Raw genomic sequence first — 16,383 nt, forward strand, 5'->3', positions numbered from 1 at the left:
TGATTCTTCATATTATAGGGTTCCAGAATATGTAATAATAATTTTAATAGATTCTGGAATTTCTCATTATGCTATGATTGTCTTTGAAGCCTTGTATGATTGCCTTTGGAGCAGTGTACAATTAGCCACAGCTTGAGTTCTCAAATATAAGTTAGTTCACAAGAGAATGAATTTAAAGTAATTCCGTTGTTTAAGTAACATTATTTTTCAGAAGAAACTCATTGAAGTGGATTGTAATAGTCGACATAGCTGCCTTGTGTCTGTCTGATAAATTGGAATCCTAACATGCATATATGTATACAACTTGTTCAATTTCCATGGGAATCTTACAATACTTACATAATTGGCATTTCTCTTTCATTTCTTGACTAACTGTACGTGTGTAGAAAGTAACTTTATTTCTTTATGTTTGCTTTACAGTTTACATCATAGTATACTTATTTTATACATTATATGTTGTATTATTTGCTTGCAATGCTATATTTGAGTATTCAGTAAAAATGTATTAATAATTTCCTCATATCGATGTATTATTACATAATACCTGGGTATGTATAACTTGCATATATATATATATATATATATATATATATATATATATATATATATATATATTTATATATTTATTTATTTATTTATTTATTTATTTATTTATTTATTTATTTATTTATTTATTTATTTATTTATTTTAAGTTAGGATAGTTTCTGTTATGTGTGAGAAATGTATATCTTGGCCATCATTTTTACTTTTGTAAATATTTGGATACCAGTATAGTTTTATAAAATGTGTGAGTGCAGCATTTAATAAATATTATTAACTCATAAATGTTGTATACTGTGTAGGATGTAAACGTCCTATTGAAAAAGTGTAAGAACTTAAATATCTTCTGTGCTGTAGAATCGAACTTATTGTTCCATGTATTACTGTAATGACTGATGACTGTTAACTCAGGTGCAATCGTTGTTAACGCTGTTCAGTATCAGCATTATGCAACATGAATTGATAGCACTGCATGTAGCAAATATTTATTTAAAATTTATTTATTTATTTTCCAATGACAGGTACTGAGATTTACATCTTTGGCCTAAACACAACTTTAATATAAAAAAAAAACAATAAAATAAAATAAAAAAAAAGACATAGAATGCAAAAGGAGAAGAAATGTCCTTCATTGTGTCATTAAGTTCCTCACCTCCCACTATTGGTCACACTCTTTCACTTTGGTTAAGGTTGGACAGCAAAGTAGGTGGTCACTGTTCATATCTTCTTGTAGATCACACAAAATGTACCTTGTAAATTTATTTAAAATAAATGTAAATACATATTATTCCTCAGCTGTTAAAGTAAAGTATCAGTTTATGAAATGAAAGAGTGTTTATCCATTTCTAAGATTTGAAATACAAAGCAAATATAAAATAAAATACTATATTCGTGATAATACTTAGCATATGTGTAGTATAAGTTTTGTGAGAAATTCTGGTTTTTCTCTTATCGTCCATATTAATTACATTTACTCATCAAGACTGTGTACTTAAATTGGAATTTTTTGTTGATTTGAGACTCTCATATGTTTTCAAGATAAATGTGAACTTAGAAATGAGTATATTTACATAGAAGTTAAAAAAAAAAAGACAAATATAACTAAAAGATGTAATAGTTCGGATAAGTGTTTACCAGTTAGCTCTATATTTTGCTGCACTTTGTAATATAGAATTTATTCAAGTAGAATGAAACGCATTTCTTTCTTAGATGTAGTTATTGTTGTGAAATGAACGGAAGATTTCACATTACTTATACAAAAATCATTATAAAATTACAAAAGTTAGATTTTGATTTTAATTAAACTTTTATTTTGCTGTTGTCATCATCTTTATAACAGTAGGTGAGAATATGATGTAGTACTTTGTGTGAATCTTTTACAGGAAACCCCACCTCCCTCTCCTGAACTTCAAGGCAATATAGTGGGAGACAGTGACAGTTTTGAACAGAGTATAGCCAAGTTCAACCTTCAGTTCACTGCTGTACTTGTTGGCCTTCTAGATAAAATATCGGAACTTGGCCGTGAGAATAATAATGAAAAACTGCTCAATGTGCTATACAGGTAAAAGATTTATATTTCTGTCACAAGACTTTTCTTTGATTACCATGCTTGCCATTGATCTGATTAAACTTTATTGATAACATTCCTTAATAAAGTCGGCCTTGGTAGCATAGTCGGTATAGTGCTGGCCTTCTATGCTCGAGATTGCGGGTTTGATCCCGGCCCAGGTCGGTGACATTGAAGTGTGTTTAAAGGCTCATGTCAGTAGATTTACTGGCATGTAAAATAACTCCTGTGAGACAAAATTCCAGAACACAGGCAACGCTGATATAACCTCTGCAGTTGCGAGCATCGTTAAATAAACCATAATTTGTTGTTGTTTTCTAATGCCAGGCGTTTGACAATAAAGTCATTTGACCTCTTGCACTCCAATATTTTTCAAAGATATTATCATGGTCAGCCACTGAAACACAGATTATAAACAATAATTTCTTTGGTCAGCGGGAAAAGGCACATAAGTCAAAAAAGTCGATTTTTCTGTTGTACTTAATCACATAAGTCTAGTATTTTTTCTAATTTTTGAAATAATAAAATTTCTTGTATTTTAAATTGAAAAGGGTCTTACTTTAACCAACATACATGAATTTCATTATTATACTTATATTCAGTTAAGATTAAATTAAAAAGAAATTCTCTCCTGAAAAATTAATTTTTTTTACTTATGTGCCTTTTCCCGCCGACCAAAGATTTAATTTTCCTTAATAAGGTTTTCTTTAAAAGAACGGTAATGTTAGGAGTCCTATATTATAGATTTATAGCACAATTAAAGATCTATGTTTTTCCTTTGCACATAAAGTGAAGTAGACATGTCAAAGAATCGTATCTTGAATAACACTGGTCAACAAAAATTGTCTTTTTCGAGGTGCCAGAGAAGTTGCAATGAATATGGGGTATTTTGGTGATGCTGAATCCGAATATCCCTTTGGTTTTTCCAAATTGGCTCTGGTTTTTAAGATACAGGGTGTTCATCAAATAAACCTTGCATTCTGACATTACCTGTCTCCATTGACTTATGTAGCAGAATCTTTCAATTTTTTAAATTTCGGTTTGATTGTTTATTGTCGTGTAACATTATATTGTGACAAATTAAATATTAAGTTCACATTTTCCATCTTTTGTTTCAATGAAGTATGAAATATGAGTTCTCTACGAAGAGGTTGCCTCACCTGCCCTGATAACTTCTGTTATGTGTGTGGTGAATGCATTACACTGAAAAATAGTAAGACTATCACTAACTTTGTGTGAAGCAAATATATTTGGCATATTTCGGTATTCATCTTGGGGACCAAGATAAGTCTTGGGCTCCCCATAAGGTTTGTAAAACCTGTGTGGAGGGTCTACGAAAGTGGACAAAAGGGACAAAGAAAAGTTTAAACTTTGGAGTGCCAATGCTATGGAAAGAACCACGAAACCACCACGACGACTCTTATTTTTGTGTTGTGAGTGTAAAAGGCTTCAATAAATACAAGAAACGGAAGTAGGAATAACCTGATTTGGACCAGAAGACTGGCGACTGTTTATCGACTAATCTGTGAAAAGCCTGAAATGTGTGCTGTTACACAATGGGAATCGCTATGCATCTATTTCACTTGTCCACTCCACAAAACTTCATGAAGAATACAACAACGTGAATATGGTTCTGCAGAAACGTCATTATCATCAGCACAGATAGCTAATTTGTATTGCTTTGAAGATGGTCAACATCTTGCTTGGGCAGCAAAGTGGCTACACAAAGCACCCATATTTCATCTACATGTGGGATAATAGAGCTAAGCAAGATCATTGGGAAAAGGTGACATGGCCTTCAAGAAAACCTATGCCAGTTGGTGCACCGAAAATCATATATGAGTATTTGGTTGATAGGGACAAAATCATTCTCCCTCTGGTCCATAAAAAGCTAGGCCTCATGAAGCAATTTGTTAAGGCCTTGGACAGAAATTCTAATTGCTTCATTACATTTGCAGATCCTTCCCTGGACTCAGTTGTGAAAAACTTAAAGCAGGAATCTTCGATGGTCCTCAAATTTGCAAGCTCATCAACAATTCAGATTTCAGTAAAGTCATGAGTGACATTGAAGCATGTGCCTGGTGTAGTTTTGTCTCTCTTGTAAGGAACTTCTTGGGTAACCGTAAAGCAGAGAACTACGAACAATTGGTTCACAACATGCTCACAAACTTTCATAATTTGGGGGTTAATATGAGCATAAAGGTACACTTCTTCCATAGTCACTTAAATAGATTTCCTGTCAGTGGTTTCAGTGAGGAATAAGGGGAGAGGTTCCAGCAAGACATCCAAGTCATGGAAGAAAGTATCAAGGAAGATGAGACAGGCACATGATGGCAGACTACTGCTGGAATTTCCAGTGCGAATGTCCTGATCACTCACATAGCAGACAATCATACAAACACTTTTCACGCAATAATTGTGAAGACTGTGTTGCTTTCTGTTATGAACGGAATCCAGTGTCATTGTGTATTTCATATGTTTACTTTATGATGATTTAGTGTTGTTTTCATGGTGTTTGTAAATAGATTATACTTTTCATGTTTATTTTCCTGTTTTTTATGTTTTTTGGTAGGACTTACAATATCTCAAAAACTAGAGCCAATCTAGCAAAACTGTTGCCGTATTTGGATTCAACATTCTAAAGTCAACCTAAAATCACTCAGATCAGACTGGCACCAAAATGGTTGTTGACCAGTGTAGTAGGACTTAAGATACAATTGTCAGCGGTTTCTTGTCTTTGTTATCATTCATTACTGATGATGATGATGATGATGATGATGATGATGATGATGATGATGATGATGATGATGATGATGACCATTGTCCTTTGTTATTATATTTTACTTTCACTTTTCAGACACCTCTATCACTGGAATTCTTTCATATGCCCAGACCAGAGAACAAGCCTAATGACAAAACTCCAATTAAAATGGTGTAGGTTTTTATTTTTGGTTGGTTTCCACTATCTTCAGATATGTTCATATCTAGGCACTTATGAACGTGGCCAACAGGTACAATTTAATGTCATTTCTAATGCGGGCTTGCCTGTAAGATGATAGGTTGACAAGTGAGTGTGTTGACAGGTTAATTTGAAAGTTGACATGTGCTAAATTGACGACACGGAATACCCAAGCTCAGTTTCCTTCCTAACAGAACTTATGGTATTATTTCGAACCTAATTGCAAGCATGGTGAACACTCGTCCACTGAGGAAGGCCACCAATTGGTTCTATTTAATTACGTATTTATTTATTATTTTCTTCCAGTGCTGAAGTCAGTGCATGAGATCTTTATAACTCTGCTTTCCATGCTTATTTTTATTTCATTTTCCATTTATAGGTTGGATTTCAACACCTTCTACACAGAACAACTGGAAAGAATATGTGCAGACAGATCTCTGGTGGACACCAGGAAAGAGGAGACATCAGGTTAAAAGTAAAGGGCTATAGTGCATTTGTTAATTCAAAATTTTTGCCTGGTTGTAAAGCTTTTGTATAAAGGGCTTCAGTTAAGCTATGTTAGTAGTAGAAGATGTGACTGAATTTGTGTTCAAGAAATTACAGGAGACTGTAAACTCCGTATTAACATATTTACAACAGAAATATTTATCTATTTGTAATATTGTATTTAAGTACACCAAATTTAAAAATTGCCTGCTGCGTCACCTTTTAATACGCAACTGATAATTAGGGTGTTCCAGATTTTAGTCTTCAACAGTGCAAAATAGAATCTCATTAACTGCCTTTTAACAAACATTTTGGAATATAAGCTCTTATTATTCATATTAACAAATGGATTTTGTAATTAATTTTTGTGGAATCTTGTATAAACTCGTTAAGTGGACCACACAGCATAACTGAGTCTCAATAAAAGAGCGATTTCTCTGCATCGTCTGTGTTTCATTGTTATGTCATGCCCATGAGTTTGCAGACAGAAGTCACTAGATAGCCCTCACATTCTCCGTGATAGTACTGTATATGAATATAAAGGAATTTATATTATGGTCTTATGATAATTTGCTTATAATTATTTATATTTTTATTTTTATTTTAGTAGGTTATTTTACGACGCTTTATCAACAGCTTAGGTTATTTAGCATCTGAATGAGATGGCGATAATACCGGTGAAATGAGTCCGGAGTCCAGCACCGAAAGTTACCCAGCATTTGCTCATATTGGGTTGAGGGAAAACCCCGGAAAAAACCTCAACTAGGTAACTTGCTCTGACCGGGAATCGAACCCGGGCCAGATGCTCTAACCGTTACTCCACAGATATGGACGCTTATAATTATGATACTGAATGATAGCACTGGGTGTTCACATAATGTGAGCCATCCACAGGATTTCTTATTACAGGTTGGTTCCTAGTGCATGAAGGTCACACACTTGTATGTTCTGTAATCTAGCTGTTGTAACAAGGCGTATGTTTATTCAGAGTGTATTATTTCTTTAAAAAAATTGTGTAATATGGCTGAGTTTAGGTTTTCTTTAGAATATCATGTGTTCATATGCAATTTTTATATATGTACAGAATCCTCTTGCCAAGTTCGAAGACTATTTGCAGAAAGATTTCGTAGTATGAAAGTTCCAGTTCGTGAAACAATCCGTAAATTAGTAAGTAAATTTCGGGAGACTGCAGATATTACATATTACAGAAGTACAGAAAGGGGAAAAAACTGTTTTGACAGAAGAAATGTTAGATGACGTTGGCTACTGTTCGGAAAATTCCCCAAAAATCCATTAGGCAGCCCAACAAGTAGGACGTTCTTGTTCAACTTTAATTTTGATCCACGAATGTTGTTCCAGCTTTGTAAACATGGCATCAGGATGCTTGCACTATCCTCCTGTACTTTAAGACATCGAATCCACATGTGCGGAGTAATGGTTAGCACATCTGGCTGTGAAACCGAGTTCGATTCCAGGACAAGGCAAGTTACCTGGTTGAGGTGTTTTCCTGGGTTTTCCCTCAATCCAATATGAATAAATGCTGGGTAACTTTCGGTGCTGGACCCCGGACTCATTTCACCGACATTATCACCTTCATCTCATTCAGACGCTAAATAACCTAAGATGTTGATAAAGCATCGTAAAATAACCTACAAAAATAAAAAATTTAAGATATCACTGTATTTGACTGAATATCGTACAACTGATACCACTCACTGCACTAGCTTGTCTGACCTTCTGTATTCTCAGCTCCACGACACCCTAAGGCTATCTGACTTGTACAGCATTACTTTTTTCCGAGAAAAATAACACTAAGGCAGCAACATGTATTAAGTCTTCTCATTGCCAATTGCTACCACTTTTGTTCCAGCTCTTGTATCTAAAAGTTCAACACACATAGTTGTTTGTAGATATGGCCTTAACTGTATGTAAATAAATTTTAATTTAGAGTGCTAGTGATAAGTGTATATAATGTATTAACCCTAAGTCGTATATATTATATTATATACAGTGCGTTCGCTTCCCCCTGCGGCCAGGCGATGAACAGCAAGCACATGGAGCAGCAATAATATAGCCTACCAACGTGCTGCCATCCGTGCTTAAGAATCACTCAACAGCTGTCCATCATTTTGCAGTCAGCTGACCTAATTGCGTTCTGTTTCACAATCAGTTTGCTTTACTGAAGCACTTAAAAAAAAAACGCCTCAAGGCCATGCGTGGTGGTTTCTGTGACCAGTCCGTTTATGCTTGTCAGTGTAGAAGACACAGTCAAGAATGCATCAGTGCAGATGGACACCACTTTCAGCATCTTTTGTAACAAGGTTAGTACTCAAGTGATAACAATAAATGAGTAGGATAAGCTTGTTGCTAACTAATGCTCCGCGCTTGCTGGCTGGCTGCAGGGGGAAGCAAACGCACTGTGTGTGTATGTATGTGTATATACAGTAATATATATATATCATCAAATTATAGTGCTTATTATACAAATACTTACTAATATAGAAAATTTTGATAAGCATGTGTGAAATATGTAATGCATCATGTATCTGGAAAATGACATAGTTTGTACAGATACTGTCTCATAAGTAATGTCAGTTTTGGAGCAATATTATAGTTGGAATTTGTCATTGCAAAAAATTAATGTAATCTTCAAAGTAGATTCTATGGTCTTTAATCACCTTTCGGCGAGGTTTGTTATGTTATTCCTCGATGGTACCATTTTTTTTGTTTTTGATGCAAAAAACTCGTTGATACCCATCTCAACCACTTCCAAGTTTATGACGTTTCTCCCATACAGAAAGTGGGCCATAGATCGAAACAGATGGTAAACTGAAGACACAAGATCAGGGCTATATGCTGAGTGTGGTAACAGTTGGAATCATCCAAATTCCTTAATTTTTTTTTTATTATTTTTTTTTTGTAGTTCGAGCAGCATGGTATCGCACAAGAAAAGTCTATTTCGACTAATAAATTAATACTGAGTAGGGTAAACATTGATAATTTCGTGATAATTTTATGAAAATTAATTTAAAATGCAAATGTGTAAATATTTCCATCTAAGGGACGATAATTTGGTGTACAAATCTGGGGACATAAAATATTGGATACGTTCTTGAACAATTGCCAAAAACCATTTTTATAACGTGACCTATTAGGTTGGTTATTTCGTGATAATCTTGGTAATTTTGTTATAATCTTGGTAATTTCGTGATATTACATTGACTATTACACTCTTACTACATCATACTACTTTTGACCAATAAAACGGTACGAAAGGACATATTTCAACCAATCATGGCTGCTTATCGCACAATTTTATCGCGTCCCTAGCATTTATTTAATTTTATCGCGTCCCCAGCATTTGTTTCTTTGTTTGCCAACATTTGAAACTGCGCTGGTCTGGACGTCAAAAAAAAATATATATATATATATATAATTACAAACCGCTCCAGTCGATGCACAGCAGTTTCAAATATGACTCTCATTGGCATTCAAGAACAAGAATTAATAAAAATCACTGATCATATCTATGCATCTTCTGAAATCCGATTTACAAATAAATGAAGAGCACCATTCGGAAATCCTGAATAAGTTGAATACACCATGTAGGCCTAAATCAATGAGTTCCACTTCTATTACGCACACGTCCAATATAACATCAATTGAACCACCAACCACATTAAAATTTGAAAATTGTACATTCAATAATTATTCCTTTTAAAATTATTCATGTTTATTTTTTATGTCATCGTCGTTAATTAATACTTTTCTAACACTTGTGTATATTAGTTAGATTATGTTATAGCTTCTGCTATATGATATTATGGATAGTCACGTATCCGAGATTGTTTAATATTAAGATTTATTGAAAATCATCTGTCAAGTGACGTTGGTTACTGGGATTCGAATAATTGAAGTGGAATCCAACTGTCTTAATAAAAATGAAACTGAATCAACAAAGCCTTCTTGACTAGTAACATTGCCATAGTGTATAGATCGAGAACTTCTCGACGAGAAGGCATTCCTCACTACTACCATCTAGCATGCATCTAGCGTAATATTTGTAATGTTGAGATGGTACAATAATACATTTGAAGACAGTTGTATTTTCGTAAGTCAATTAATATTTTATTGTATTGGAGTACTTCGTTACTTCTAATCTTTATATATTTCCTTCTAATCGTGTAATAGTCAATTAAATCCCACTCGAGTTTTGATTTTCTCTAGATAAATCAAAACGTCTAGTGAGATTACTGTTGATAATTTCGTGAGAGGTAGAAGAATTGTAGAAAAATTCATTAAATGCAAATGAAATTATAATTTATTGTTACAAGACTTCAAACATAGTAATTTCGCCTAAATTCATTACAAGAAAACATAGAAATACATACCAACACATAATAATAATGGAATCAAAATCATCATCATCATCATCCTTCACGAATTAGGCCTCTGTAGACCTGTTTCGGCCCCATCTAGCAGTCTTCTTAACGGATACTGCTTGTTTGAGGCTTGAAAGTAATGTAGTTTTCCCTAAGATAGGTTACTAGCCTTATCGTTAGGTAGTCCAGTAGTGGGGCTGCCACTTTTAGCCTCTGGACAGGCTTGTAATGCAGCATTTCCTCTGCATTTGATGAAACAGTTATACCGCTGTGACTCGGTCGCCATTTCCTCAAATCAAAATCAAAATTGAAATTGAAAAGGGATCTTCTTTGCCCTGAAAGGGTGAACACTTTTATTATGGCACTTTTCTACGTAGCCTATTATAATAGCAATGCAAAAATTCTCAATCTTCGTCAGAGTCATTCTGGCATCCATCACACATGAAAACATCAGCTTCTTTATCATATGTGCTTTGGCATTTAGCATGATACCAAATCAAACAGAAGGTGCACTGAACCCACCCATCATCTCTGTAATTCTGACCACAAACCCCGCAATCCCAGTCTTCATCTCTTGCCTTTGGTTTGGCTTGCTTTCTGACAGTGCTTGGTTGCGGATCATTGTCCTCTTATTTTGGCCTCCCTATACATAAATGAATATTTAATTATAACACTTTTAAAGACATAATCCCTGCATTGCTAATATCTTACTATTTTACAAAAATCCCTCACCTCTGGATTTTTTTGTGGATAGATCTTGTGGTGGAGTCAAACATTTGGCTCTGCCATCTAGGCCTGCCTTCCTCTTTGGTCCAGATTTTTTCTTGCAGGTGAAATGCAGGCTATGAAATAGTTAAACCATTCAATGAACAAGTCATTATTTATCCATCCCTTCGGCGACAACTTCACAAGACTTCCTGGATGATATCCTTCTTCAACTCCTCTGACATATGAACGCCTTTGAATATCACCATCGGTGGTATCCAGTGACCATTTGCGTTAACACAGGCCAGCATGGTGTGATTTTCACCACGATTGGCATAGGTTCTTCTGTAGATGTACTTTCTGCCCACAGCAGTAACAACCTTGGAAGCTTTCATAACATATGACAGCCCAGTCTCACTGCAGTTCCATACTAGATCTGGACGATCTCTTATCTTCAGCTGGTCCAGGAGGGTTTTCAACTTACTGGAGAAGTCGTCCAACATCACTCTGTTGCCCATGGATGATCTGTAGGCTGCAGTGTTTTCAGGCACCCTGAGAGTGAGTCCATACCTGTGTGAGAGTTTAATTATAATAAGACATAACACTGACAATTTTGTTGTTACTAATAGACTATCTTCATCATCATCATCTGTGGTCATACAGCCCTTTTAGTTTAGCCTTGACCTCCTTAAGAATTGCCACCCAATCTTCCCTCTCTAGGGCTCTCTGTCTCCATCTCTTAATTCCTGCTTTAACTAGATCATCCTGAACATCATCCAACCATCGTAGTTTAGGTCTTCCTGCTCTTCTTTTACCACTTAGCGTGGCATCTAGTAATCTTTTAGGAATATTATTATTGTCCATTCTGATTAATGTGGCCCAGCCACTCCAGCTGTCTAATTTTTATATCAGTGACAATACTTGGATCTTTATATAGTTTTTGTAGTTCAGAATTGGTCCTAATTCTCCACTCTCCCTTATCATAAATAGGGCCATAAATTTTTCTTAAAATTTTCCTTTCCCACATATTTAAGATGGTTATTGCTCGTTCAGGTAGAGTCCAGGTTTCGCTTCCAAAAGTCACCGTAGGTTTAATAATTGTTTTATAAATCCTCACCTTCATTTTTTTTTTAGATATATTTGGTCCTTATAATTTTATCTAGTGCTCTGAGGCGTCGATTACCAATGGCTATTTTATCCTTGATCTCAGTTAATATGTTATCCTCAGTGACTATCGAGCCGAGATATCGGAACCTTGACACTTTTTCAAAAGTAACCTCATTTAAGACAACAGTTTTTACAGTATTGTCTCTCGTGGTTATGTTATTCATATACTTTGTCTTTGTTCTGTTAATATTTAAATTTGAAGCATTTATCTCATTATGTATCTGTTTGAGGACATCATCTAAGGATGACACATTCCATGCAAATACAGCTACATCATCAGCAAAAGCAAAGTTTTGAAACATTCTATTAAATATGGTTCCCCCTGGATTAATGGCAATCTTTCTAATAACTCGCTCTAGACCAATATTAAATAAGAGTGTTGATAAGGAGTCACCCTGTCTAATTCCATTATGAGTTATGAACTTTTCTGATAATTTATTCTGTATTTTAACTTTATTTTGTGTATTCATTAAGGTCATCTTGGTTAAGGCAATTAACTTTCTAGGAATTCCAAATTCTGCCATTGCATCAAATATATAATTCCTATTTATTGTATCAAATGCTTGTTTAAAATCAATATACAACTGGTGTAACGGTAAGTTAAATTCATAAAATTTCTCTAAAATCATATGTAAGGAAAAAACCTGATCAGTCATGGATCTTCGTTTGCGAAAGCCACATTGGTAATCGCCAAGAGCTGATTCAGCGTATGGTTCAATATATTTAGATAAAATATTGGTAAAAATTTTATAGGTGACATTTAAAAGTGAGATTCCTCTACAGTTATTACATTCCAATTTACTGCCTTTTTTTGTGTATAGGACATATAATGGCAGTAGACTATCTTAGTAATTATTATTGGCGATCATACCTATTCTTGAAGTCTTTCTACCACCATTCGCCTCCCGCCTTCTTTCCACCACTGAAAGGATGCTTTTTCCCCTGTTCTTCTGCTAATAAAAATGCAAACCTTCTTACCTGCATGACAGGCCAAATCCCAACTCCTGCATTTCTAATATATATCTATATATACTTTGGTAAGCATTGCCTTATGTCACCATCATTGTCGTCTGCTCTGTTCAAAAAATCCTTTAATGTCGACCATGGAACATTATATTGCTTAGATGCCTTATACAGAAAATATTTATCTTTCTTCACTAATTTTGCGGCATTGTATAGATTTGCAATGTCATACTTTCTATATTTTGATGTCATCTAAAATAAAAATACATGAAAGTGTTATGGTAATTTCGTGATACCTCGATAATTTCGTGATATGTTTAATTAAATTGAAATATAATGCACAACACAATTTATGAATACTGTTATCACATCTTATATTCAGATTTCTAATATTCATATTGCAATACAATTTTTAAAATATTATAAAATGTAATGCTTAATACTAACCAAATGTCGCCTCAAACAGCTAAGATTTCTATCAGTAAAGCTAAGCCTATATGGCGACAACAGATGTATCTAAAATTCCAAAAATATTTTCTAAAATTACATTAATATATAATAAACCATTGTACCAAATAGCATATGCTTACCTTTAGTATTAAGCCTGTAATGCAATTATAATCATCCACAAAATTTGTACACCTGAGAAATTGACGCTAACTTGCTCTCTCCAAACACAAAAGCTCACTGAAGCAGCTACATTAGTAATACAAAGCATAGCTGTATGTTTCTGGAAACTGGACAACATACTGTATGCAATCTCTTGGCGGAAATTTGAATCTCGTTAGACTATTGGTTAGTTCACGAAAGAGCCAGGAAGACATATCACGAAATAACCACTACCACGAAAGTACCAAGGTTTACCCTACCTCTCTCTCAAAACTTCAACTTGATTATTTTAGTGTCAAAACATTTTACAATGTATGATAGAGTCAAATAAAACTTTGTTAAAAGAATAAAACTTAATTCAAGAAAACCTAGTTAGTTCCTAAATAATTCATAGTACTCATTAATATCGTAAACAGGGCCGATTTAAGGACTTTTGATGCTCCATGTGTTCACTAACCCAACCTACGTGGGATGTTTGAAAAGTTCTAAGAATGTAATAGAATAGAAAACAACTCATTTACTTTTGAATTTGGTTTCATTTTTCAACACCGTCTCCCTGAGTTTAACAAACTTCATCCAGAGATGTTCCAGTGCCGTAACACCAGCACGAAATGCAGGTTCCTTAAGGCTTGCAAAATAGTTCTCCACTTCTGCTTTCACTTCTTCACCCGAAGAAAATCTCCTTTCACTGAGGAATTTTTTAATCTGTAGGAAGAGTTGAAAGTCTGAGGGTTCCAGGTCAGGCGAATAAGGTGGGTGAAGCAGCAGATCGTATTTCAATTTGTCAATTTTTGTCATTGCAACAATGTGTGTGGGCAGGCATTATCCTGATGAAAGATGGTTTTCTTTTTCTTTAATCCGGTCTTTTTTCACGAATGTTTTTGTCCATTGGCCTAAAAGGTTAGTATAAGATTGTCCATTTATAGTTGATCCAGTTGGGAGATAATCTATCATCAGGATTCTCTTAGCATCCCAAAAAATCGAAGCCATGATTTTTCCCACTGATTTGACAGGTGAGAATTATAATGCTTCCACTTGTCTCTGGCGTGTAGTAGATATCCAAGTTTCATTTGTGCTGACAAAATTGATTGTATTCTTCTTAAAACGCACTAGACATTAATTGGAAATTTGCATATGCATTTGCTTTTCATCGACTCTCAACATACGCTACCGTACACCCATCTTGCAAACGATTTTCTCAGCCCCAATCCTTCTGTCAAAATTCGAAACACACGTTCATCTGAGATGCCTGCAGCTTTAGCAATTTCACATACCTTCAGACGATCTTGCAAAACTATATCATAGACTTTTTCAATCATTTCTACCATAGTTGCTGATTTTGATTATCCACTACGTTGGTCATCTTCTAAGCTCTCATGACCACGTTTAAATTTGGTAGCCCACTTTGACACAGTACCATATGATGGGATAGAGTCCCATAATGTGTCTTTCATATCGGCATGAATTTTTTTTCGCCTTCATTTCCATTTTTCATGAAGTGCTTAATCACTGCACGATGTTCAGTCTCCTTCCTGTGCTAAGTCTTTTGCTTCTAGCTAGCTAGTGTCTAATTGTTTGTATAGCCAGATACCTTGGAGATTAAGTAGTTTTCAGTTTTTGGAGCATGGCCCTTTTGATAGTACCAGAAAGTAGGCCCTACTTTTGAACCGTCCGAGACATTAAGTGTCTGCGTACTGTCGAAAGCCAAGCCAAGGAATCCTGGAATAATGTCAAATGCATTAAAATTTATATTTGGTTTTGGTTATTGGTTAAGGTATTCGACTCTATAAATGTCAGATTTTTTCAAAATTTGGTAAATAATGTGTTTGTCTCATCTGAAAGCTCATTTCTTTTACTTTTCAAAATTATATAACTTGTACCCACTATCTCAATAATTTCATAATTGTTTGGGAATTTATAATATAAGCGCACTATACGTACTTGCTACACCTTACGCCATCTTCAGTGTCTGTTTTATCCTATTTCACATTTTCCGATATTTATTATCCTTCTGACGATTAAAAAGTAGACTTCCAATTGGACAAAGGACTTCATTGCAGTACCAAATTGTAGCTTAAACATGTGGCTATGTTGTAAACCAAAATTATTATTTTTAATCGATTATAATATTATTTCATCCCATAAATTTACAAATATGCTTATATAATGTGGCTTACCTTTTGAATGATTCGAGATAAATAAATAATTTTGGTATGTAACATTCTCCACACAGGAGAATGGAAAAAAAATCCAAGATCCTTAGCATTGGTCAATAACAACAATATTCTCCATATGGAGGGGATCATTTTCGCGAAAGAAGGTTTACTGGGTCAGTGATCATCAATTCGATGCCATGTGACGTCACCTCAGCTTGCCCTGCCGCCCACTGCACTCTTGTTTCGCTTCAGCAGGGAGACCAACGAACTAGAAAGAGATTAATCTCTTTCTAACTCGCAGATACCCAAACAGCGCATGCGCATGAGATGATCCATGGTTTGTACCATAGACTTATCTGCCAGTTATTGGACGACTGATAATTTCGACGATGCTGTGAACTTCATCTTAGAATTTCCTGACGTTACGAAATCCATAAATCTGGTGATACGTCGGCGATGAGATTGAAGTCCACATCCCTGTGACAGTAGACTCCATACTGGATATAGACGATCTACAAGTCTCCGATTTTTTCGGAGATGTATTTAACAAACTGACTGACCCTGACGAATTTCCAACTGCTGCGGGGTCTGGTCTGTCGTTCCTCCGCATCCGTCGATGATGGTTTACGATGGCGGCGTGTCAACCAAACAGTGATGTTTCTGCTACCGCCCGGAACACGCTGTCGACTGATCTAGTGTTTGTGGATGTGGACGAGGTCGACAGTGGTCCCCCGGACATCACCACCAGCCGAGCGTCACAGATGTTGGTGGGTTGCATCGGCCTCTAGCATAGCTATCGTCCAGGGCAGAACGCCAGTCAACGCCGGCATGCGGTGCAGTCCTGGCTG

At 35.2% G+C, this 16,383-nt stretch overlaps 1 protein-coding gene across 5 annotated transcripts in view; it reads left to right on the forward strand.

Annotated features, from left to right (window-relative positions):
* LOC138700117 (gamma-tubulin complex component 2-like) overlaps positions 1 to 5,995 on the forward strand; it is a 233,502-nt gene extending 227,507 nt beyond the window's left edge. For 3 of the 5 annotated variants that reach the window (XM_069826439.1, XM_069826440.1, XM_069826443.1), the window contains 2 exons: positions 1,924 to 2,102; positions 5,447 to 5,995. In XM_069826439.1, the coding sequence (XP_069682540.1) occupies positions 1,924 to 2,102; positions 5,447 to 5,540 (273 nt within the window). In that variant the 3' untranslated portion in view covers positions 5,541 to 5,995. Of the gene's footprint in view, positions 1 to 1,923; positions 2,103 to 5,446 lie in introns of those variants that run through there. The other 2 variants (XM_069826441.1, XM_069826442.1) reach the window with 2 other exon arrangements.
* The last annotated feature ends 10,388 nt before the right edge of the window (positions 5,996 to 16,383 follow it).

The sequence above is a fragment of the Periplaneta americana genome, chromosome 5 (assembly GCF_040183065.1).
Source record: "Periplaneta americana isolate PAMFEO1 chromosome 5, P.americana_PAMFEO1_priV1, whole genome shotgun sequence".
NCBI classification, from domain to species: domain Eukaryota; kingdom Metazoa; phylum Arthropoda; class Insecta; order Blattodea; family Blattidae; genus Periplaneta; species Periplaneta americana.